The sequence below is a fragment of the Haplochromis burtoni genome, unplaced genomic scaffold, assembly GCF_018398535.1.
Source record: "Haplochromis burtoni strain Fernald_Lab_line unplaced genomic scaffold, NCSU_Asbu1 Contig_114, whole genome shotgun sequence".
In the NCBI taxonomy this organism is placed as follows: Eukaryota; Metazoa; Chordata; class Actinopteri; order Cichliformes; family Cichlidae; genus Haplochromis; species Haplochromis burtoni.
The window spans coordinates 1,741,547-1,765,841 of NW_024582475.1; the positions used below are offsets into that span (position 1 = coordinate 1,741,547).

The following is a 24,295-nucleotide window of genomic DNA, read 5'->3' on the forward strand; positions in this document are numbered from 1 at the left end:
CGGCCCACTTTAAACTCTGGTGACGTCATGGGCGCTGATGCTGATGCTGCCCTCCTCCCTACCCACCTAGTCCCCATCACCCTGCCGTACACCTCTCCGCACATAAACACACACTTGCTTGTTCTTACAGAGAGGATGATCCCACAATATTATTAGAACAACCTGGGAAACATCTCCCCTCTAACCTCAGCAGTTACAGCCTACAACCTGTAGGATCTCTTTCAGATTTCTTATTTAAAGTCTTTTTTTCTCATTCTGCAAAGCATCTTTCATCTAAGCTACTTCTATACATGGATGCAACATTTAAAATTGTATGTGGTGAAAGAAGCAAATTGCCTGGAACAGCATAATTATTATAATTAGATCCTATTTCTGAAAGGATGCACACTTTAGTTCTCCTGTGAACCAGAGAGGGAAAAAAGAGGGAAAAAAACAAGTTACTTAAGACTGAATTTTTTCCCCTTCTCTTTAAACATTCAAATGATTGTTCATAATCCACCTTTACTAACAAATCCTCATCTGCGTGTGACAAATTTAAGGAATATTGCTAAGTTTTTACAGCGACTTCTCGCTTTGCAGTCCTGATGTTTCCAAGGATTTTTTTCACATGGAAGATTTGCAAACCAAACCCTGGATCTGGTTCTTAGTTTGACGTTTAAAGAGATGTGCCGCTTAGTGGGAAATTAGAAGGTGTTAAGAGGAGGGAGACTGTTTAAAGAAGCTGTGCATTTTTTTAAACTGAAAAATAATGGCTGTCATTTTAAATATGAGTCTCTTGATACTTTTATTAGCAACAAAGTTTAAAAAAGACTTCTAAAAACACATAAATGTGCCAAAGTTTGTCATAATGTGACTTATAGCACTTTATTGAGTCCATCTAACTTAAACACTCACATGCCTGACATGAATACTCATGAGATGAACAAATGTACATTAGTCACAGTGCAATCATTGTGTTGTTTTTGTTGGTTTTCTTAAAGAAAAATGCTAAAATATATTTTTTCAGCAGGAACAAGTGGGTTGGCAGAGACATTACATTGTGAGGATGTGGGAAAGAATTGATAGATGAAGAAACATTTTGTCAGTTTTGGTCTTTTCTTGGGACTTATTGATGAAAAATGTATGACAGACATATTGTGGAGCAACAGCTTTATCCTTCAGGTGAAAGTCAATGCAGAATGTGTTGAAGAAATGTGACAAGACTGAAAAGCAAAACATGACATGTCCTGTCACTCACTTTTGTTGCCGATTCTTGTTTTGTTTCCATTGCCTAGCACACGTGTGTTTGCCTGCATGCCAACCAGCCAGTAAGAGTACACTCTGGATTGTAAGATAGAACGTTGGAGGCGTTTTTTGCCTTGGCTTTGTCTGTCCATCAGAGCCCTACTGCATGCTCCCCAGCACAACTGCAACAGATGTGTAAAAAAAAAAGTGTCCAAATGTACCAATGCCACAGCATAAATTACTTTAAGTATGCATTATGCAGCTGTTGTATAATCTGATTTCTTTTTGTAATGCATTCATGAGAAAACATCATCATCTCACTGTCCTATTTAATTGAGGCAAGGCTAACTGCTGCTGTTGTCTTAACTGCTGATTATATGAATGTGATTATTTTCAAATTGCTCAAAATTAAAGTTGAAATAACTGCTGTTGCCAAGTAGAGGTACAACCTCACAAATCCTTATACTTTTTATTATATTATAGTTATAATTTAGGACAGAAAAAACAAAACAAATTATCACATTTGAGAAGCTGTGTAAATAATGAACTCTACAACTTGTCTGTACTTCTATGGTTTCTTATTGTTTTTAGCAATATTGGTATTTTAAATCTTTTTCTGGTTTTGGTTGTTAGTTGATACAAAAGGATTTCTTTTGTGTCTTCATATTTGTAGTGAAGTAGAAATGGTGCATATAGCCCAGCATGTATTCCATGCAGCTGCACTAAACTCAAGCCCCAGCAGAGCACCGTGTGGTGTGTATGTGTGTGTGTGTGTGTGTGTGTGTGTGTGTGTGTGTGTGTGTGTGTGTGTGTGTGTGTGTGTAGCCTTTTACTTATTCTTGCTGAGTTAAGCTGAGTGCTGGACTTTTGTTTTCATATTTTTATGTTCTCGGTCACATATGCAGTCCTCTGTGTTTTGCCGTTGGCTTTGCTCCAGATGAACCACATCTGCCCAATGTTAGAACTGCTTTTGCCTCTGTATTATTGCTTGCTGACTTATCATAATCAAACAGAAGGGCACTGCTCCACCTTCCCACTGTCACTGGCTAAGGGGTAAAACTTTCTTTACATAACATGATAATCTACCACTCTACTTAAGGCTCTTAAAGTTAATTATTCTTTGGAAGAAGTTGATCGTGAATTGAATCGCTTTATTCTTCTTTTATTTCTTGTTTGCTTCTTCTTCATAGAAAGCTTCTTATAAAACATTTTGAGATTAAGAAAATTGGCCTCCTCGCATTGATACTCGAGTCAAGAAATCATGCACTACGTTTATAAAATTTAAATTAAGGAACACTGCTTCCTGTCCAGAGGGAGACACTCAAGGTGAAGGAAACAAAGAAAAAGACAAAAAACTAGAAGGCTCGGCACTTGAAAGTCTGTGCGATGTAAGCAATTACATTAAGTGTACTGAAGTGGGAATTTCAAACCTTTTGCATGCAATTCAACCATCAAATAAATGATCCTTATTTATGTTAATCCAGAAATAGAAAACAGTGCATGAGTACCCACTTGTCCTGCCACAGCTGTCCCATCCTGTCATTGTTTTTCTGTATTAGTCATTGGACAGATTTGCATGTTTGGGACTCAAACTTTTGGCCTTTTTTCTCAGCAGGAGCAACTGGCGGCTGTTATCGGCTGCTTCAGAAGCTGCCTTTGTGGCCTGCTGCAATCCCAGACCACAAATCCCCAACTCCCTGACCAAAGTAGTGGTGGATGAGGCAACAAATCCACAGCATCAAACAAGACATAGTGTATTCTGGTTTTCCAACACTACTGCTCATCCTCAATCAGCCCGTCTGAGCTTGTTTCTTTTATGTCTCATCTGTTGTCTCCTGATGGCACAGCAGTGTCTGGAAAGTGGAGAAAAGAGCGGACTTGTTTTGACCATATCAGGGCGGTAGGCCGGCTTTGTGATAGACTGTATATACAGATCCATCTATCTATCTATTTTCTTAACTGCTTATCCAATTCAGGGTCGCGGGGGGCTGGAGCCAGTCCCAGCTGTCATAGTGGCTAGAAGACTGTATATATATCTTTTTATCTTTTTTTTATTACCCACACTGTTTGCTCAGAAGTGATTCCTGACTTCCTTTAGGTACAACATGCCCAATGACATTTTTTGTTTTTCAGCCTCTCAGTAAAACAAACCTGCTCATTAAAAATACTAAAACTAACAACAACAGACGAATAAATTTCAGGTAAATTTGACCACCATCTTTCTTGTTTCATGGTTTTTCTCAATGTATCAAGCAACACAGTTCATTGAATATTTACGAGGTTGGATAACCCCCCAGTTCCTCCAGAATTAACGTCCCCGTTATTCAGGATTATCCACAGATCACATTTTCAACACTTTTCATTTTAAGTACTTCCTGCCCTCTGGACATTTGAAGATATATATACATATTCTCTGCTTTGAATGATACTTTATCTCCTATGTGTTTTTTGACAAAAAGTTCAATTATTTAGTTGATTTTCTCTATCTTCAGTACGTGTCTTCGAAAATATAGAATCTATGAATATTCAGATGTTCAAATTCTGCTTTTCCTGTCACGCATAAGATGCGTCCCGCCTTAGAAAATCCTATTTTAATGCAGGTGCACTGGAGATTTCATGTTTGCACATCACACGTACATGTCTTAACCTCTGAATGGAGGTGAGAAACTTTCCTCTTTCAGTAGATGAAGATGAAAAGAACTTCTGTGTCAAACTGCACACATACTCCATTCAGAACAGTGAAAGTCAAACATCCATGACATGTAAAAAAAAAAAGAACAAAACCAAAAAACAGGTGAAACAACTTTTTGAGAGGAGGCGTTAAATGCAATCAAAGACAAATAAAAAAATAAGTTACCAGCACTGCAAAAGATTGGAGTGTTAGACAACACGGCACCTACTACAGTCATGTATTCGAATGTCTTTGGGCACCTGCAGATAAAGGTAATACAGACAAACAAAAAACACTTTCAAATGAAAAAGAAAAGACAAGAAAAACAAAAAATTGAAATGTTATCTTTTGGGATTGCTTGATGTTTGCTATCTTGAGTCAGAAGTGGACCTTTCAATTGATTATCGATTCGGAGCACATTCGAAATTCCACGAAGGAATGCCTTATAAACAAATAAAGAGCGAGTTATTGAATGGTCTTGTCAAAGCTCACATTTGAATCCTATTGAAATGTTGTGGGGAACATTTGAAACAGTCCATACAAGCAAGAAAACACTCACCCTGGCATCTGAAGGATTTTTACATGGAGAATAGTCAAAAACCTTGGCAGCCCAATATCTGAGACTTTGGAGAAATTATGCAAAGTGCCCACAAGAAATTAAATATACGAAAAGTGTTTGATGCAAGTCTACTTACTTTTTCCATTACATGTACTGATATTTTTATTGAATAGCAATGTTTCACTTTAAGTGTTCTTCCATCTTTATTTGTAAGCAGCGTATTGAAGAAGCTTAGGGTTAGTGTCTCCTTTCAAAGAGAGGCAACAATTTAGTAGTGATGTAGTTACTTTTTCCACATGATTTTATGTACAATTAGTATTAGAAATAATTATATTTTTCTCTTTCATTTTATGAAATATGATCCCCTTCAATCTCACTGGCACAGTGTGCAAAAACAACGGTCGTTCTTCAGATCGGAGGTTCCCCAAACAGCCCCAAAATAAGCATAATGTTGTTCTTGTCATCCTAATTATGGTTCTGTGACTATATGTGAGGCGTTCCAACCCCTCAGAATGGAAAAACACTGCTGTAGATGTTTTATGGTCCACATTAGATACCAACACTCTAGAAAGGTCTGTTATGCTCAAGTGCCCACAGCACAGTTTGTCAAATGAAACTTACAATTCTCAGGTTTCCTGTCTATGGGCCAATCTTTCCTCACTGTCAGTCCTGGTTTATGAAGAAAAAGCTGATTATGGCAGCAAGATGCTTTTGGTAAAACAGGCACGGCTCACTGGCCTTGTGTCCGTCAGGACGATGTGTAGAGACTTCAGGGTAAATTGTAAAAATGGGAGTCGATTTAAAGTTCTGCTTGATGTCTAATCTACACGCTACATTTAGGCTGACAGCTAATACATCATTAGGGTAGAGAATGTCAGGTGAATCTACTCTTTGGTAGACCTAGTATATTTTTTTTCACAGAGATCAAACAGTTTGAGCTGAGCAGTTTTCCCCAACAAAACAAAAAAATTTAGTTGAATGACTCCTTTTTAGGGATGAAAATTATTCAAAGCGTCCCATCTCCAGCTGGGAAGAGTAGTTTAGTCAGCGATTTTAATTCAGGAAGCAAGCCTTTTTTGACTTAATGGCGGTCATCATTGTCTTCTCCATCCTCCTCCTTCCATCGCTGCTGTGGACTCTCTGGTGATTAGGAGCACTACCCTCAAAGTATTTAAGAAAGAATTTTAAATATGTAATGGGTGTATGTTTCATGTCCTTCTCAACAACTTTTGTGATGATGTTTTTCCCCTTTTTCTTACTGTTTCTATCTCCATTGCTTTATGTTAAAAAAAAATAGTGAACAAAACTTGGGAGTGCGTAAAAAGTAGACAGAGGATTAAATCTCTGCTTTTTTATAGTCTGCTCTTGTTTAACAGTTGTTTGACAAAATGCTTGTAGGCTACTGGGTCCTTTACTAGAGGACACAGTTTGCTGCAAATATGATAACAAAAAAAAAAAACATCCCACACATACACACACACAAAACCCCATCATTAATGCAACATGAGTCTGTCCTCTGAAATGTTAATGTGTTTATACAATCATTGTGAAGATCAGCCTTCTTTATGAAGAGAAAATGCAAATGCCATTTTTTGCAGCTTATATCACTTTAAGGTAAATACTTAAAGGATAGAGGGAGGTAAGTACAGATTACATTTTGGGAAAGAGCAGTTCTCTGCCCTGCAGAGGGGGAGAGAGGAGAAAGCGGCGCAGAAAGAATAACCAAAACTGGGTGTTCAGTACTGTTATTAGTCAGAAGCATGCTCCAAATGAGTTTAACTTTATAACCGTCTCCACAACCCTCAGGCCCCCTTCCAGGTTTAAAACCACATTTATACAAATAGACTAAATTTCAAAATGTTGATAATTGATGAATAAATAAGTATGTTTTTTGAAATTATAATTTTACCATTCTTTTATCCCCTCTCAAATACTACAACGTGTTATGGTTAATAAATGAGCTTCGTCTTATTTAAAATCCACCGGACACAGATTTATTTTACAACATAGGGGCAAAAGAACATTCAGATGGTGGCAGCATTAGTGGAGAAAGAAAAGACATAAGTCTGAGCCTCTGTAAAAATCCACCCTCTTGTACAGTATGAAAAGAATCAGCAGCTTCTAAACAGCCACAGCGGGTGTCAACAATAATAAAAGATAGCAAATGTACAAAGGGAAGTATTAAAGAGGGGAGGGTATTGCTGTGGATGAAATCAGAAACAGAATCCTTGGCGATTTTGGTCTGAAATAAATAAAACAGGAGCAGAGCACGAACAGAAAATTTCACTGCCTTTCTGAGAGGCTATGACCTAAAATAGTAAAATGATTTTAAAACACCATCTTCAAATGAGATGACTGGGTTATTTACAAGTCAACTCATCTGAAGATGTTGCAGTTTTAAAGTAATGTGGGAGGAAGAGAAAAAAGAGGAAAAACACTATAAATAAGCCTTGTCATTGCTTTGTTTGCCAGGTTTTATATGTATATATATATATATATATATACACATATATACTGAGCTGGCATCTAATGTAAATACCTAACACCTATAGAATAAAAGAATAGAAACCATTTAAGCATGATGAAGGTCATGTGTATCATTGGTATTTTGAAATATTTTTAAATTAATAGTATTTTAAAATAACTCAAAATAATGATAACAACATAAGGGATAAAATATCTTGAAGTAAAGAGGGCTGGGTAGTTTTCATTTCTTTTGCTCCGCTTTATTTTGTCGTTTGCACTACAACATGCAGTTTCTGGCTTTTTCCTTATTGATCCTAAAAAAAATCCTTTGCTATTATTTTATAATGAGGAAACGTATTTAACACAACTTTTTGTAGATCAATCACGATTCATGTTAATTAGATATAGACTTGGTGGCGACTGTTTCTTTCATCACTGACTCTGTGACAGAGATGTTAATTGCATCGAATGATTTCGAGTTATGGCGCCGTTAAAATGGGCTGCATTATACTCAGAGGAGCTTCTAATATACACTGTTCAAAAAAATTAAGGGAACTGCTGGAGGTCATTTTGTAGGGGTCTGATCGTGATCCTTCAGTTTCTCCTTGCACAAAGGAGTGGATACTTGCCCTGCTATTGGCCGTGTCCAGCTGGCCTTGCCTTTCCTCCACATTCTTCAAACTGTAAAAGTGAAACTTCATAACTGGACAGACTGATGTCTGTTAACCAACTTTGCGTTATACTGATGATTGAGTGTCATTATTGTTGGTATTATTTTTAGTAGTGTCTATATTAATGCCTACATTTCTGTTTAAATAAAAAATATCTCTTTATAAATATGTTAATGGCACAAATGATATCTTGCAAAGTAAGATCACAGCGATGTATTTATCACAGAAATTTCTGATGATGCCATCAAAACCTGTAAGCAGAGCTGCTGTGTTATATTGTAATAGATGTACCTGTCATTAAATCCAGGTGCACCCAGCTGAGTGCAGATTAAATACGTCTTCCCTAATTATATTGTCTGTTAAAAATGCAAACTCCGAACAAATAAGTCACCATGTTATTAGATTTCCCCATTAAATGGAAACTCGCTATTACTTAGAAAAGCAACTGCTTGCTCTAACACAATTCATGAGGTGTCCCTTACACATGGGCCCACAAAATTCTGACAAACATCAAGTCTCCTCAAACAATTATACAAGATGTTTCAAAGATGTCCTTGAATTGCCGGAATAACCTTGTGGTGGAAAATTACTGAATCCTTTTATTTTCTTATAGCTACTTTTGTGGCCTCAACCTAATCCTGTTTGAGTTTAAAAAACAGCTGATATAAAACCTGTAATTTGCAGTGGTAGAAAGTGGCTACATACATTTATCCACTTGAGTCTTTCCAATTTCAGATGATCCTTTTAACTCATCTATGTTTATTTAACAACATACTTTTTACTTATAATAATAATAAACCAGTTTGTTTGTTTGTTTTTTACCATTTTTGCTTGGGATCTATGTTGGGGCAATTACTTCCCGATTTCACATGTCAGATTTTTCTCGGTTAACCTCTCAAATGATTAGTTCAAGAATGTTAGACTCACTGATATTTAATATGAAAATTAAAAACTGGTCAAGCAGTGAAATGAAAAACACACATTTGTCTGGCAGAACTTTATTTTTTCCAAATTCCTGCTCATTCATTCAGTTTGTGACTTCTTTACCTTATGAACTTGCCTGCGATCAAGGACTAAACTGCATAAAGTAACATATACTTTTCCACCCAAAATGGAGTAAGGTCCTAACTCAGTTAGAGCCTCACTTGTTTCACATTTTGTCATTCCATCACTTGATTAATTCATTTTTCACTCAAAATAGCCTTTTCTCAGTATTTTCTTGAATTGTCTTCGGCAGCAATTAGAGCCCCGAGTATTTTTGTGTAGGATGTTACAAGCTTGGCACACCTATATTTGGGTGGTTTCTCTCAATCTTCTTTGCAAAGCTTCACAAGCTGCAGCAGGTTGAATGGGGAGCAATGGTGCACTGCCATTTTCAGATCTCTCCAGAGATTATCATTCTTAAAGTCCTGCTCTGTTCACGCATGAGGCCAAGCTTATTCCTTGACCAGAACTACCAATGCCATCTTAATGGATAAAGTCCTCATTATGTGAGCACTGCCTAGGGGCCAACCTCCAATAGAACCAGTCTCAGGGTGGGGCAGTTATCTGTTGTGAGGGGAGGATGATGAGGACACAACTAACTAACTAATTTACTAAGTCATGTTGGTCTTGATTTGTTTATCAGGTTTTTTGACAGATCTAAGAAAGAAAGATATAAAAGTCTATTTATTCTGTTTGAGTTCATTCAGAGCAGCCAGACACTAGATGTTCTATTGTCTCTTCTTATTGGCCACATATTTAGTGTTTGTTAATTTCCACTTTTTAAAAGTTGTCACATTTGTCAAGGCCATTGAATTGATGTCATGTTTCAAGAGCTTGTTTCAGTTCAATTCAGTTCAGCCTCATCTTTTCAGTAGCAGTTGGTCTTAGTGCATTGATCTTGAGCAGCAATAATGAGCCCTTCAGTTTCTGACTGTAGGCCTGCTGTTTTAAGCCAGCAGCTTGTTTGGTCCACATCTCTGCCATTTATTCATTTCAAATACTGTCCGGAGCATTTTCTTCCCATTTTCTCTTTCATTGTTATAGGGTTTGATGTTTGCCTGCCATTTCCGCTTAGCTGGTGGTTGGCTCATTTTCCATTAGCTGTATCTTTGGCATATTGAGCTCTCTTTTGAATATAACGGCTTCATTAGTGCAGTGATAATGATTTTTCTTGGGGTTTTTTTTTAGTTCTTTCACTATCTTTAGCTTTGGTAAGGAGATTGTCTTCTTTATGTTTGAGGTATGTGTCCAATGTTCTTGTTTTGTTATTTTGTATGTGCTCACAATCTGAGTAAGGCCTCTTCCATCTAATGTCTTTCGAGAGTACAGAACATCTTTTCTATCCTTCGATCCATCTCATCATATTCAGGGTCACAGGGAGACTGGAGCCGAATACAGCTGTCAGTGGGAGTAAGTTGTGGTACACCCTAAACAGGTTGCCAGTCTATTGCAATGGTAACACATAGACACAGATTCACTGTGACTCGAACAGCCAATTAAGGAAGAATCACCAACTAAACTTCCCATTGTATTTTATTTTTCCCTGAAATGTTCTTTTTTTGAACAGAGTTGAATACTTCCTTTTGGTCAACCAAAAGGAGTAAGATTATTTCTTTTCCCAGTCTTAATCGCCTTCATTATGGCTTTATTCATAAGTAGTTGATCTACATAACTCCTACATAACTACAGTATTTTTGTTTTAGTGCTAGCAAGTTGTTGTCCACCAGATTCTTGTAGGATCTGGCTATTGGTATTCATTTTAAAGTCTTACACAGTGTAGGATTAAGTAGTACCACTTGTTAGTCGACTGCATTAGTTGGGCACTAACAATAAGGAGGCCATTCTTCATGGTTTTCTATGATCGTGTCAGGTTTTCATGTAGTGCTGTTGTTTTAGCCAGAAGCTTGTTACGCCATCATTCCCCTGGGTCTCCCAGTTTCTGGATTTTTTGGATAGTTGTTGTTATTGCCTCCACTGTTGTTGCCTAAGATGTCACTGACTGCAGAGGCAGTGGCATAAAATAATTTGTTCACTTCAGCAAGGGATAGCTTATCATTAAGCCTATTCTTAATAGCCATGATTGCTCTATTAGTTATTTTTAACCCTCTCAAGGCAGGCGTTGCAGATTTGCAACAGTTAAAAGCTAACAACCTGATTACCCCACATACATATTTTAAGAGTTTTTTTTACTCAGAAGTACCACTGCAGGTATTCTTTTGTGCATTAGCAACAAAAACTTAATTTGAGCCTGAGAGGGTTAATGCTGATTTTACATGCTTGTCACATTTAATTTTTAGCATTAGTGGTCTTTCATCAATGTTTCTTTTACAGCCTTCCATTTTCTCAGGATGTTGTTTACCATTTCCTCTACTTTTTCATCAGCACTGTGTTGCATTTGGGTGGTCTGATTCATTTGGTTGGTTTACTTCATCGCTGTGCTCATTTTCCTCAGCACTTAATGCTGCAACATTGTTTTTGTGGTGATTCACATCTCTTCCCCGCTCTTGAGATGTTTTTATCTTTTATCCTTTGAATTTCAGTCTCTGTCAGCCTCGTTTTTAATAACGTCCCTTCTGTTGTTCGCAAGGTCATTAGTGGTCATATGAGGTCTTGAAATACACTTCAATCACATATTTTTACTTTTTCTGTCACCATTCTAGTTCTAGCTGGTTTTCGATGGTTTTCAGAGAGTCCATTTTATGGACCCTCATAAGCATCATACTTATTTCTTAGTGGGGTGATTGTCATTTGCTTGCTTGTTAGAGTTTGTTCTAGTAGCAGACTGTGTGGTTCCCTGTGGAGGAAAGCAGTCCTTGTTTATGTTATGGTAATCTATTAGGTTTTTATGCCATTTTGGACAATGATAGTCAGAGCCTCTGTATCCAGAGGCTACATTTCCCAGTAAAAATCACTGGGTATTACCATTATTATTATTATTATTATTATTATTATTATTATGATTATTATTATTATTATAAGGATGTGAGCTAATGGTCCTAAAAGTGGACCTATTATCTTTTTACTTATTTTCTTTCATTATTATGTCATATTTTTCCACATTTAACATTAGCCATGTTAAATGTGGTTGAAGTTTCGAATAAAGAGGTCAGTTTCTGTATGAGTAATCCCTGTGAGCCAAAAGCTCAGATTTCAGACTTCTTTAAGTGCTCAGTTTCAGATAATTTATGTCAGTGAGAGTGGAAAGCCCTTAAAGCACTCAGCTCTGGGCCCACCCAATTGTTGTTCAAACTTTCAGTTTAGGAGGGGCAGCCAATCCGAAGAAAGAGGCTAAAGTGATTTGTTTTAGGATGAAGTCAGTGACGGCATTTCTTATAAATGAAGATCTTTTTTTTTTTTAATGCAAAGCTACTCTAGTTTTGGCTAATAGGCTTCTTTTAGCGACCGCCTTCCCGTTCGTTCAAAATATAAACGAAACTTTAGGTAACAGCATGGTAATACCGCCGATCACCAGCAGAGGGAGAGCTGCAACAAGCCCAGCCGCGCTTTCCGGAAGACCAATGAAAATATTTTGTGACGTTTCATTCACCTCCACCCATTAAGAAGAAATCAGCTGCTCAGCCTTGCAGTGCATTACAACCCTTGCCTAATTCCCTGTCAGTCAGTGCCGATAAACAGTGTCTTCTTAATATCAGATACCCCTTCTGTATCGGGCTTCCGTCTACACTGCTGCAGCTCGTGTGTTGATTTGTTGTTGTTATTTTTTTTTTGTACACCAGCTTGTTTCTTGCACGTAACATGCAGAAGAGAAGGAAGCCTGAGCCGATCCAACTCAACCCCATCCCTGATGGAAACACTATCAACGGCAGCGGAGCCACAGAGTGAGTGTCAATATTAATCTGCTTCTAATATTCTGATAGGGGAATGTAGTACACAGATAACTGCTTTCTGATATATAACCTAATATATGTTGGATTCAGTATGACAGCAGCCAATACCGTGTGTGTGCTCGAGTACTCTGCACCAAGTATTTGTGTGGGTTCCTGAAACCTTGTCCTCTACTGCAACTATTGATCATTTGCATCAGTTGCTGTACTGAGAAAATGAAATATTTTTTTTTTAAATCTGAAAAGTTACTGACACGTTAACCATTGACCATTCCTCAAAATAGCTTATGTGGTTTGGGTTGCATGTAGCATTTTTATAGGCTACAGCATTGATTGAATAATTCTTTAGATTTACTCTTGAGCACAATCCAAGACAGAGATACTCCGTTCACACTGAAATAAAACAGGGAATAAACAGAGGTTGCTCACATTGATAATGTTTGGCTCTAAAAAAAATGCTTGAACAGTTATTAAAACAGCCACTAAATCATAATTCAGTAGACTACATGATAACTGGACTATTTGTTGCACACTAATCAGCTATCAAACAGTTAAAGAAGTTTAATTTTTAATGATGTAAATGGAAAAAACTGGAAACTCATTTCACTTTATCATTTCAAGCGCTAAATAGCTGTCAAAGTCCTCGTGATTTCATTCATTTTCCCGTTTTACTCATGCCACAGGTCATTTTCACAAATTATCATTGTTACCGTGTTTCTCATTATAATATTTATGTAACTTTTGGCTGTCAAGTCCTCTTTGTGGTGTCATAGATGGACAGGTCTCCGTGTTACTCTCACAGCCCACTTGGTGTGATTAGTCAGAGATAGAGCTTTCCAGCGAGGCAGCACACAGAATTATATTTCTGTCTGCTGAAGGAGTTCTGCAAAGGCCTGCTCCCACCACTGTTTGACAAAACACAGTAATGGAGACATAAAATTGTTTTGACATTCTCCTCTAGCCCTCAGTTTGCAGAGAAAAGCCCAGTGAGTCCTGCAACAAGCTGGATCAGTTGAGATGAGAATTACGTAACGTGTCATCAGTTATGATGGCTGCTTTTCTGATGCGTTGTAGAGTCCAAATATATTATTGTTTCGTTGTTAGAGCGCCCATCTGAAGGCCATCTGTGTCTTTGGCAATGAATTAAAGACAAAAAAAATGACACTGAGTCATATTTGAATAAAATTTTGCGTTAAGTAATGGTAATTTTAAAGAAACAAGAAAGATTTTTTTAATGTGTCCACTAGTACCAAAAATTAAAAACAAAAACAGGAAGAAATATACTTTAGGAAGCTTTTAGTAAGATACAAATTAGAGTAGTAGAAATGTAAAAGTGAGGCCAAAAGTCAATGACATGATATTTGGATACAAACTATAATGTGGCATTTAAAATCCCCATAAACCAGTATCATTTCTTAACTGTTCCCACTACAAATGAATTTGTAGCATAGCTTGAAAGGTGAAATATATTTTATAAAAGTCTGACCAGTAAGAAACATAGTTTTAAAAATAGCTCTACAGATCACTAGTATCACTTTGACCTTCGGATTAATCTATTGACCTTGGAGAGGTCAAAGGTTATAAGTGACCTATTTAAAATCTTTACACAATATATACAATACACTCTATATGTTGACAATACGTGTCACACATGCCACAAGTGTAAAACTTGTAAGACTTTTTGTCAGTTTTTGCCCAACAAATGATTTGGTTAACCTTGAAGACCTTGGTGGATGTAAGCCAAACTTGAATGGATTGTTAACATGACGCCATTCTACACCCCTACAAAGTTTGATCAGAATTCATTCAAAACCTTTTGAGTTCTCATGTTTATTGATACAAGAAATGATACATGTAAATGCTACCAAAAATAGAACCGCCTCTTCAGTTTAGCTTTAGCCAAGGGCAGATGTTTGACTTTAGCTTGCATTAGATGGAAAGTCTACTTCTCAGCTTCTCACCATTAAAATATATATCAGCTGATAATCATGTACATGTAATTCCTGTGAACCTAAAGCTAAGGCTGCTGCAGACATTTGTTTTACATTCCTTTTGCCTGGTTGATGTCAGTAAGGCAGGAATGTCCTTATATGGGCACAGAAAGGGTCCAAGAATCATCAGATTCTGAAGCATTGGACTTGGAAATTTTTCTTCAGTGCTCTACTTAAGAGTTATCTGCAAGTTCTAGAGCTTGATCAAATACTTTCTCAGTTGCGAAGGAGTGCTAAAAGAGAAAGAAAGAAGGAAAACTGTTTATTCATTTATACTCTCTTGTGACATCAAAATGAGCCCAATGCTTATTGAGTAACTCTGTTGAAATCTGTTTTGCTGTGGATGTTGTCGCTGTCTGCTCTGTTCTGGATCAGATTTTGAGCTCCAACGTGTATGCAAGAATGTGAAAAGTGGACATTTTGTAGGTTTTGAATGTTGGTTTCAGAATCTCTACATGACTGATCAAGCAGGAGAAGAACAGCCAATCAAAACAAAGTGGGCTTTTAGAAAGAGGGGCTTTAAAGGGACCGGAGCTAAAATGGCTTTTTCTAGACTGTGAATGAAGTGAGGAGATGCATGAAGGGCTGGTATACGATGAAAGGGGATTATATTGAATAGTGAATTGTGCAAAGCTGTAGTAGAGTTAAAGTATAAGGTTGGGTACAGGTGTTAGCACTGTTGCCTCGCAGCACATGAATCTTGCAATTGGCTTGTGCCTTCCTTTTTAGAGTTTGAATGTTTTCCCTGTGCTTGCTTGGATTTCTTTTGGGTCCTCTTCTCAAAGATCAATTGGTGATTCTAAATTGGCCATGGATGTGCATGAAGTGCTGTATGAATATGTGGCTAATGTGTGACTTGGATGGTCTGTAAGACAGGAAAAGCACAAAAAATACTGAATGCATAAAAACATGAAGCTTGAAGTTAGCACAATGTTAAACAGATGAGCTGTGCCTCTACTTTGTTCATTAGGAGCTATTGATGATGACATAATGTTTGGCGAGAGCCGAGCACATTCCTGCTGCTGCTGGCCGGGATCTAATGGACTAAAGAGCAACATGTTGGGATGAGGCAACAATCAGGAATTCTGAATCACTGTGGTTTTTTTGTTTGTTTGTTTTTGAATGAGGGTTTCTGTGTCCTCTGTCATGTAAGAAGGTGTTATACTGTGGCACTGCTGACATATAGTGACTGCTGTTACTCAAGTCCTCTTTTCCATAAAAACACAGTTCTGTTTGAGTTCAGCTGGCTGAGGGTTTAAGGAAAAGCTAAACCAGTTTCAATCCAGTGATGGTAGATGGTGGGTTTGTGGTAACAAATGTTGTTCATGTTACCGATATCACAAGTTTGTCACACTTAAATGTTTCAGATCATCAAATAAATATAAATACTAGACAAATGTAACACAAGTAAAGTTTCTAACACGAGGGTGTTTATCTATTCAGATATGCTAGGAAATAATCGCAGTGTGCATTAGATACACCATTTCAGCTGCTTGTTAACACAAACATCTAATAAGCCAATCCTCATTGCATTTAGGCATGCAGACATGAGCAAGAGTACAAGCTGAAGTTCAAACTGAGCATCAGAAAGTGGACAGTGATTTAAGTGACTTTGAACGTTGCATGGTTGTTGATGCCAGATGGGTTGGCAACAACCATATCCATAGAGTTTACTGAGAATGGTTTTGAAAAGAGAAAAATATTCAGTGAGCAGCAGTTATCTACACTCCCTTGTTAATATTAGATATCAGAAGAAAATAACTCAACCAGTCTTTACAACCCAGGTATGCAGAAGAGCATCTCTGAGCACACAACACATCAAACCCTGCGACAGCAGAAGCCCACACTGGGTGGTAACACCTCTCAGCTAAGAACAGGAAATTAAAGCTACACTCGGCATGGACAAAAGAAGATTGGAGAAATGTTTCCTGATCCTGATGAGTCACGATTTGTGCTGCAACATTCGGATGGCAGAATTTTGTGTAAACAACATGAAAGGATGGATCCGCTCTGCGTTGTAGCAACAGTTCAGACTTCTGTTGCTATAATGTTGTGAGAGATATTTGCTTGGCACACCTTTGGCCGCTCTGTACCAAAATGAGCATAACAATATCATGGCCCTGAAATCAAACAGCCAAATGAATTTCAACTGTCATTGATTTCAATATTTACATTTATGATTTAGTTACTGTGTATCATGTGGTCTAAAAATGTCTGAAAGAGACATTTCCAGAAATCTATTCTCGTAATGTATCAGCGTTATAGCCGTAAGTAAGAAAACCCACCAGCTGTTTTGAACAGAAGGGGAAGAAAAGGCTCAGGTTTCAAAGCGCTCATTTAAATTAGCACATTATTCTGGGTAATTTGCAACACGACACAAGATGATTGGATGCTGACACTGGAGAGCAAATATGTTGCATAATGGTTGTGGATGAGCTTAATCCAATCGATGAGCCTCTTACTGAAACCAGACCGTTGCACTCTTGTGAAAAAGGACAGCCATTCCAGCACGCCAAATGCTTTTTCAGCATGAAATGGCTGCAAGCCATTGGAGAACTGCAATCAGTGGCCCATAAGGATGGAATATTATCAGGGGAGAGCTGAGAACAAATACAAACAGCTTGTTTTGGATAGACCCTTATACTTCATCTTGGATAACCTACTGCCATCACATAGGTGAAAACCTCTCTAAGGTTCTGGGAAACTAAATTATTGATAAATATTGACAGCAGCCATAGTTTGTGGCTCTTTTTTATTATTTCTTTATTTAACATATTGCTTACTATATGCTTTTTATTAGAGAGCAACAGGTACTCAGTTTTTAATTACAGTAAAAAAAAAAAAGGTTTTCTGAGGAACTCATCCTGGTTTTAATTTCTCCAACAGTAAGTGATTGACACTCACTAAAAATACTGTAATTCTCCCATTTGTTACATTTACTGCGCACCAGGTTCAGCTATCCATGCTACAGGTTTCTTGAATTGTAATCTTTACAGGGCACCTATGTTTACACATCCGGTAATTTTGCAGTCTCTTAACGTACCTGCACACGATGCAATGCTTAGAAAAGAGAAACACTCAGGGGAGATACAGAATGGAAACAGATGGAAACAGCTGTAGCTTCAACAGCAACCATTTTTCAAATAATAGTTTAAAAGAGACTGTTCAATCGCATATCAATTTTTAATAAAATTTTGGTTCTCCAGAGCTGTGTTGAACTATTCTTTGAAAAAAAGAATCTAAGCAACACATGTTGAAATAATAAGTAGCTGAATACCTCTTTGGCTGAAGCCATGAACCAAAACCTGATAGATACAGTGGGGCAAAAAAGTATTTAGTCAGCCACCGATTGTGCAAGTTCCCCCACTTAAAATGATGACAGAGGTCAGTAATTTGCACCAGAGGTACACTTCAACTGTGAGAGACAGAATGTGAAAAAAAAAAATCCATGAATCCACATGGTAGGATTTGTAAAGAATTTATTCGTAAATCAGGGTGGAAAATAAGTATTTGGTCAATAACAAAAATACAACTCAATACTTTGTAACATAACCTTTGTTGGCAATAACAGAGGTCAAACGTTTACTATAGGTCTTTACCAGGTTTGCACACACAGTAGCTGGTATTTTGGCCCATTCCTCCATGCAGATCTTCTCGAGAGCAGTGATGTTTTGGGGCTGTCGCCGAGCAACACGGACTTTCAACTCCCGCCACAGATTTTCTATGGGGTTGAGGTCTGGAGACTGGCTAGGCCACTCCAGGACTTTCAAATGCTTCTTACGGAGCCACTCCTTTGTTGCCCGGGCGGTGTGTTTTGGATCATTGTCATGTTGGAAGACCCAGCCTCGTTTCATCTTCAAAGTTCTCACTGATGGAAGGAGGTTTGGCTCAAAATCTCACGATACATGGCCCCATTCATTCTGTCCTTAACACGGATCAGTCGTCCTGTCCCCTTGGCAGAAAAACAGCCCCATAGCATGATGTTTCCACCCCCATGCTTCACAGTAGGTATGGTGTTCTTGGGATGCAACTCAGTATTCTTCTTCCTCCAAACACGACGAGTTGAGTTTATACCAAAAAGTTCTACTTTGGTTTCATCTGACCACATGACATTCTCCCAATCCTCTGCTGTATCATCCATGTGCTCTCTGGCAAACTTCAGACGGGCCTGGACATGCACTGGCTTCAGCAGCGGAACACGTCTGGCACTGCGGGATTTGATTCCCTGCCGTTGTAGTGTGTTACTGATGGTGACCTTTGTTACTTTGTCCGTCCCAGTCTTCGTCCCGTTGGTTCTGATTGTCACCGTTCATTCATTGACCACATGAACTTGGTGGACCCCAGCAGAGTCGTGGTTTGTGTTTTTCTGTGATTGTCCACATGATTTTTACAGCTGTTGCTGGATCACTCTCCTCTGTGAGTCTCAATCCGTTCGAGGCTGCATGGGTTTGAGTTTCTCCCAGCGCTCCTTCCCCGTTACTTTTGATTGTACCCCTAGGTCCTCCAATTCTCCTTCCCCCTCCGCCTCCCCTCGTGGAGCCCCAGATCGAGGGAGATTATCAGTGGTCTTGTATGTCTTCCATTTTCTGATGATTGCTCCCACAGTTGATTTTTTCACACCAAGCTGCTTGCCTATTGTAGATTCACTCTTCCCAGTCTGGTGCAGGTCTACAATACTTTTCCTGGTGTCCTTCGAAAGCTCTTTGGTCTTGGCCATGGCGGAGTTTGGAGTCTGACTGTTTGAGGCTGTGGACAGGTGTCTTTTATACAGATGATGAGTTCAAACAGGTGCCATTCATACAGGTAACGAGTGGGGGACAGAAAAGCTTCTTACAGAAGACGTTACAGGTCTGTGAGAGCCAGAGATTTTCCTTGTTTGAGGTGACCAAATACTTATTTTCCACCCTAATTTACGAATAAATTCTTTACAAATCCTACCATGTGAATTCATGGATTTTTTTCACATTCTGTCTCTCACAGTTGAAGTGTACCTCTGGTGCAAATTACTGACCTCTGTCATCATTTTAAGTGGGGGAACTTGCACAATCGGTGGCTGACTAAATACTTTTTTGCCCCACTGTAAATGTGTGTCTCAGACTCTCATTTATTAAAAATGCATTTTCTTTAACTTGCTTGATGTCAAGGTGTAGAGTTATTGTGCTTCTCACATTCAAGTTCTGCTGGATGTCCTTGTTCTTTAGTGCGGATGGAGCTCAAAAGCCCAGCGTCGTGCTCACTTCTTCCTGCACCTGGAAGGGAGGGGGCCTGCAGTGTGGCGCTACTGTAGTCCCTCCCTCGTACATTGTGTAGTGTTTCAGGCTTCTCCTCCTCTCATCCTCCTCCACCTCCAGCTCTTGTCGACAAAACGCCCACGCCACCCACAGCCAGCTCAAACTCGGCACCTCGTCTCCATGGATATGCAGGCCTACTGTCAAAAATAAAACCACTTAACCCTCTCTTTGCTGTGCGGAGCTGTGCAGGGAGAAGAGCTGCTCTCCAGTGAGTCGTTATTAAGTTTAAAAAAAAGATGAGGAATAAAAAGCGTAATTACCACTAAGACTGATGAAGATCTTCTCATCACCACATAGTTGTATTGTCACGAAAATCTGGTAGGCTGGCAATTAAATAATTCATTTAAATGATTTTCTCTTAGCTGAATGAAGACAGCAGCACATATGAATCATACATGCTTTTGTTTGATACTTTAATCATTTACAGCGTAAACAATTAAATTGCAAATTTTTAACATTCACAGGCCAAATGTTTGACACTAATAACAGGACATCTCTGTGGTCTTCACAGCAGCTTCCAGCTAATACTTTTTAAAGTCTTAGACTGGCTGTGCGTGGCGGTGTGGACAGTGTTTTGAGGCAGTTGAGTGGGAGGTCAAAGGGCAGCAGAGTTCACTAGACAATTAGTTTCTCAAGGAAAGCTTTCTCACACTGGGATCTGAAAAGGGATAATAAAACACAACCAGCTCTCTCTGCTGGCTCCCTCTTTGTTTAACATTATTCCTGAGGAATGTGCAGGAGTACTACACATAGCTCAGTCTTATCTCGGAGGATGACATAATAGATGCAGTAGGTCTGGATGTGGAGTATGTGGATTATCTGTGGTGAGCAGATCCCAGCAAGCTGAATGTGGGGGAGTGAGTGTGACAAGGAGAAAAACCTTACTAATCTTGAACGGTAGTTTGAAATCTAGATATATCTAACTTGAAGAAACACAATCTATGGAGCAACCATACTGTATTTATAATATTTATGGATATTAAAGTTTATTTTTATGGCCTTGTGTTTTTGTACACTGCTCTGCTGCCTCTTTTCTGTTGCACTATTAAAAGTTTGGACTGGTAATCAAATTTGACTTGCCATAAGTCGTTATCCATGGATCGGAAACACCTTTTTTAGTCACACATTTCTTGGGAGACTCACAAATTCAGACTTTTGGAACTCAAACCAATCATGTGAGATGAAAGCATGAGGAATGAAAATAGTGGGACCACCGGGTCATTGATATCTAATGAGAGGAGATCTGACAGTTTAGTCTCTGAACTGAATACAATAATAATTCACGTTTCTCATTGTCTTCTGTCTTTCTTTACTCTTAACAAGAACAAACTTGGAGGCACTGCAGAAAAAACTAGAGGAGCTCGAGTTGGATGAGCAGCAGCGGAAACGCTTGGAGGCCTTTCTGACACAGAAGCAGAAAGTGGGAGAGCTGAAGGACGATGACTTTGAGAAGATCTGCGAGCTCGGTGCCGGCAACGGAGGAGTTGTCTTTAAGGTTTCCCACCGACCCTCGGGTCTGATTATGGCAAGGAAGGTAAGCTGCAGCACAGCTGTCTGAAAGCTATTTTTTTTACTCCAGTATGTCCAAGAGGCATCATTACTCCAGTGTTTGTGCACAGCCTTAAATGTGGGTTAATGGGACAGCAGACCGTCCGAAAACCCAAGTGCTGCTGTTAAAAATCGCCCCCTAGCTGAAACAAGATGTGCTTCAATATTAAATCTTTTTCCTTAATGATCATTTTTTGGTCATAAAGCATGTTCTTGTCTGTGCTTGTATTGTCTAGCATTTGTCTTCTCTGTGTTACGGAAGCATAATTAAAAACATGAGCCCTGCTGTGTTCCAGCTGATCCACCTTGAGATTAAACCAGCCATCAGGAACCAGATCATTAGGGAGCTGCAGGTGCTACATGAGTGCAACTCCCCATATATTGTGGGCTTCTACGGGGCTTTCTACAGCGATGGGGAAATCAGCATCTGCATGGAGCATATGGTATAGTTTATTAATGTTATGCTTGCCAGTGTTTTCCCAGTAGTGTTTTTGCTTTCTTTTACAGACTATACTGAAAGTTGTTAGGTATTTCTTGCCCTCCATTTACAGCCTGGTCGGCATGGGAACAAGCTATTTTTGATGAAATGTGTTGTTTTTCACAAATTTTTTATTTTGAATCCTCTCCATTTGTCCCCGTCTGTTGTTCATAGGATGGTGGCTCCCTGGACCAATCACTGAAGAAAGCAGGCAAGATCCCAGAGCAGATCCTTGGCAAAGTCAGCATTGCTGTGGGTAGCTTTAACACCTCTCCCACTTATTTCATGCTCTGGCCGTCACACTAGAGCTAAGTTTCTTATACTTCTTTGGCAGTACCAAATTATCTGTGCCTTTGCTGTGCTGTTATGCAATGTTTGTCTCTGCAGGTAATTAAAGGTCTTTCCTACCTGAGGGAGAAGCACAAGATCATGCACAGAGGTCGCTATTTCAATTAAATATAATTTAATTTTCTTCACCTGGCCTTTAAACGCATAAATACCTTTCCTTAGTTTTGCTATACATAAAGCCTAGATCAAATCATTTGTCTGGCACTAGCAGAGAGGTGAAGATATGATTACATGGAAGTCTGATTTGGTTTTTGTTATGTCTGAGGGGGAAGTTTAAAGCTCTTGTTTTTTCTGATAGTTACATTTGAACAGATTTTTTTTTTCACTTTAACATTTCTTTCTGTCATATTGTGGTCATACTGGGTGTAAAAAGCTTGTTTTCTAACGTAGAAGTGGAGGCATGACCTGACAGCAACACAGTGATCACCTACCTCTTGTTTTAATACAAACTTAGAATACAGTCAATCCCAATTTAAAGGCTCAGTTAAATCTTTGTTGTAGGGATGAAACTGTAAAACGAGTCAGCACAAGCAGCACAAAATGCCTGCAGCAGTTTGTTCTGTGCTGATGCTGCCTGTTGAAACACTTGCCCACTGTGTTCTCCTAAACACTGCGTGTCCCTCTTTCAGATGTCAAGCCTTCTAACATCCTAGTGAATTCCCGTGGTGAGATCAAGCTGTGTGACTTTGGAGTGAGCGGACAGCTTATAGACTCCATGGCCAACTCCTTTGTGGGCACTCGGTCGTACATGTCGGTCAGTTAAATTGGAAAAACTCGTCAGTAATCTGGCTGCAAGTTTACGTGTGCCACTTAACATAGCTGTCATTTACCTGCCGGTTTATTATTGTAATAAAATAAGTAAAAGCTATACTACTGATAACTGACACTACCTCTGTTATGTGTTGTTTAGCCCGAGCGCTTACAAGGCACCCACTATTCTGTTCAGTCGGACATCTGGAGCATGGGTCTGTCACTGGTTGAAATGGCCATTGGACGCTTTCCTATTCCACCACCTGATGCTAAGGAGCTCGAACAGATTTTCGGCTTCCCAGTGGAAGGGGAGGCAGCCTCCAGTGATTCCTCCCCAAAGCCGCAGCCCCCTGGGCGACCCGGCAGCTGTAAGTCTGAGAAGGCTCTGGTTCTTGCTGTAACTCTGAAGTGTAGCTTCTGAAGTTACAGCAGCTTTATATCATTTCGAAAAGCTCTGATGAAACAGCTTAAATAAGTTACAGCATAGTCATTGAAGTAATTACACAATGTCTAACCTACAAGGGGCTGATTATTTTGGTTGCACCCCCTTAACAGCATACGGCCCAGACAGCAGACCTCCGATGGCCATTTTTGAGCTTCTTGATTACATCGTTAATGAGGTGAGTTTACTGGATTTATCTACACATGCTGGTATGATGCAGATAGATGCTAGGCTACAGTGTATTAATGCCTTTAGGAGCAATTTAACGCGATATTTGACTTACAAAAACCTCTAAATTTCAGCCTCCACCAAAACTGCCTGCTGTATTTAGTTCTGAATTCCAGGACTTTGTTAATAAATGGTAGGTAGAAGACACGTTTTCTCTCACCTACACTGCACATAATCTTCTGCCACCTAGTGGTGTTTCACGGAACTACACTAAGATGTTGTTTCCACTCCAGCTTGATTAAAAACCCAGCAGAGAGAGCAGACTTGAAACAGTTGATGGTAAGATTTGCACTCTTAATATTCACTTATTACACTCCCTATCTCTATGCATCTAAAAGCTCTCCTTTTCTTCAGGTGCATCCTTTCATTAAAACCTCCGAAGCAGAGGAAGTTGACTTTGCTGGCTGGCTGTGCACCACCATTGGACTCAGTCAGCCTTTGACACCAACACATGGTACCATAATGTGAGGCCTGTTCTGCCTACTACACCCACATCAAAGTCTTCTAATGACTAATTTCTGTTATTGGTATATAAAACTGTTTATACTGATCAAAGTGTACAAACCTAAATGCCAAGTGGAACTATGTATTGAACAAGTCTTTGGGCTACCTTGCAGGCCTTCCTGAAAAGCCATCTTTTTTTTCTAAAGATTTAATTTAATCTTGACAAATGCTGCTCTACCTGTGCTTGATATTCCTTTGTAACCCCAAGTCTTCACAGTGCAAAACCTTTGCTAGCTTATGTGGAATAAATAAGTCCTGTGAATAAAAAGTTTGAATGACAGGTCTGACTCGTGCA

The 24,295-nt window shown here is 38.9% G+C and overlaps 1 protein-coding gene across 2 annotated transcripts; it reads left to right on the forward strand.

The window, feature by feature from the left end:
• Positions 1-12,119: 12,119 nt before the first annotated feature.
• map2k1 (mitogen-activated protein kinase kinase 1) lies at positions 12,120-24,280 on the forward strand. 2 transcript variants are annotated; one of them, XM_005928800.3, is made up of 11 exons: positions 12,120-12,414; positions 21,026-21,236; positions 21,547-21,693; positions 21,903-21,980; positions 22,116-22,167; positions 22,706-22,830; positions 22,987-23,194; positions 23,382-23,446; positions 23,571-23,629; positions 23,730-23,775; positions 23,851-24,280. In XM_005928800.3, the coding sequence occupies exons 1-11, from the start codon at positions 12,332-12,334 to the stop codon at positions 23,962-23,964; spliced, it is 1,188 nt and encodes a 395-aa protein (XP_005928862.1). In that variant the 5' UTR covers positions 12,120-12,331; the 3' UTR covers positions 23,965-24,280. The 2 variants fall into 2 exon arrangements, with proteins under 2 accessions (XP_005928862.1, XP_042079507.1); XM_042223573.1 differs by lacking the exons at positions 23,571-23,629; positions 23,730-23,775; positions 23,851-24,280 and adding an exon at positions 23,687-23,725.
• The last annotated feature ends 15 nt before the right edge of the window (positions 24,281-24,295 follow it).

Coding starts and splice junctions, on each gene's coding strand:
- map2k1 (XM_005928800.3), top strand. CDS start 12,332: ATGCAGAAGAGAAGGAAGCCTGAGCCGATCCAACTCAACCCCATCCCT. Junction 21,237..21,546: donor GTCTGATTATGGCAAGGAAG/GTAAGCTGCAGC, acceptor GCTGTGTTCCAG/CTGATCCACCTTGAGATTAA. Junction 23,630..23,729: donor CAGGACTTTGTTAATAAATG/GTAGGTAGAAGA, acceptor TTTCCACTCCAG/CTTGATTAAAAACCCAGCAG.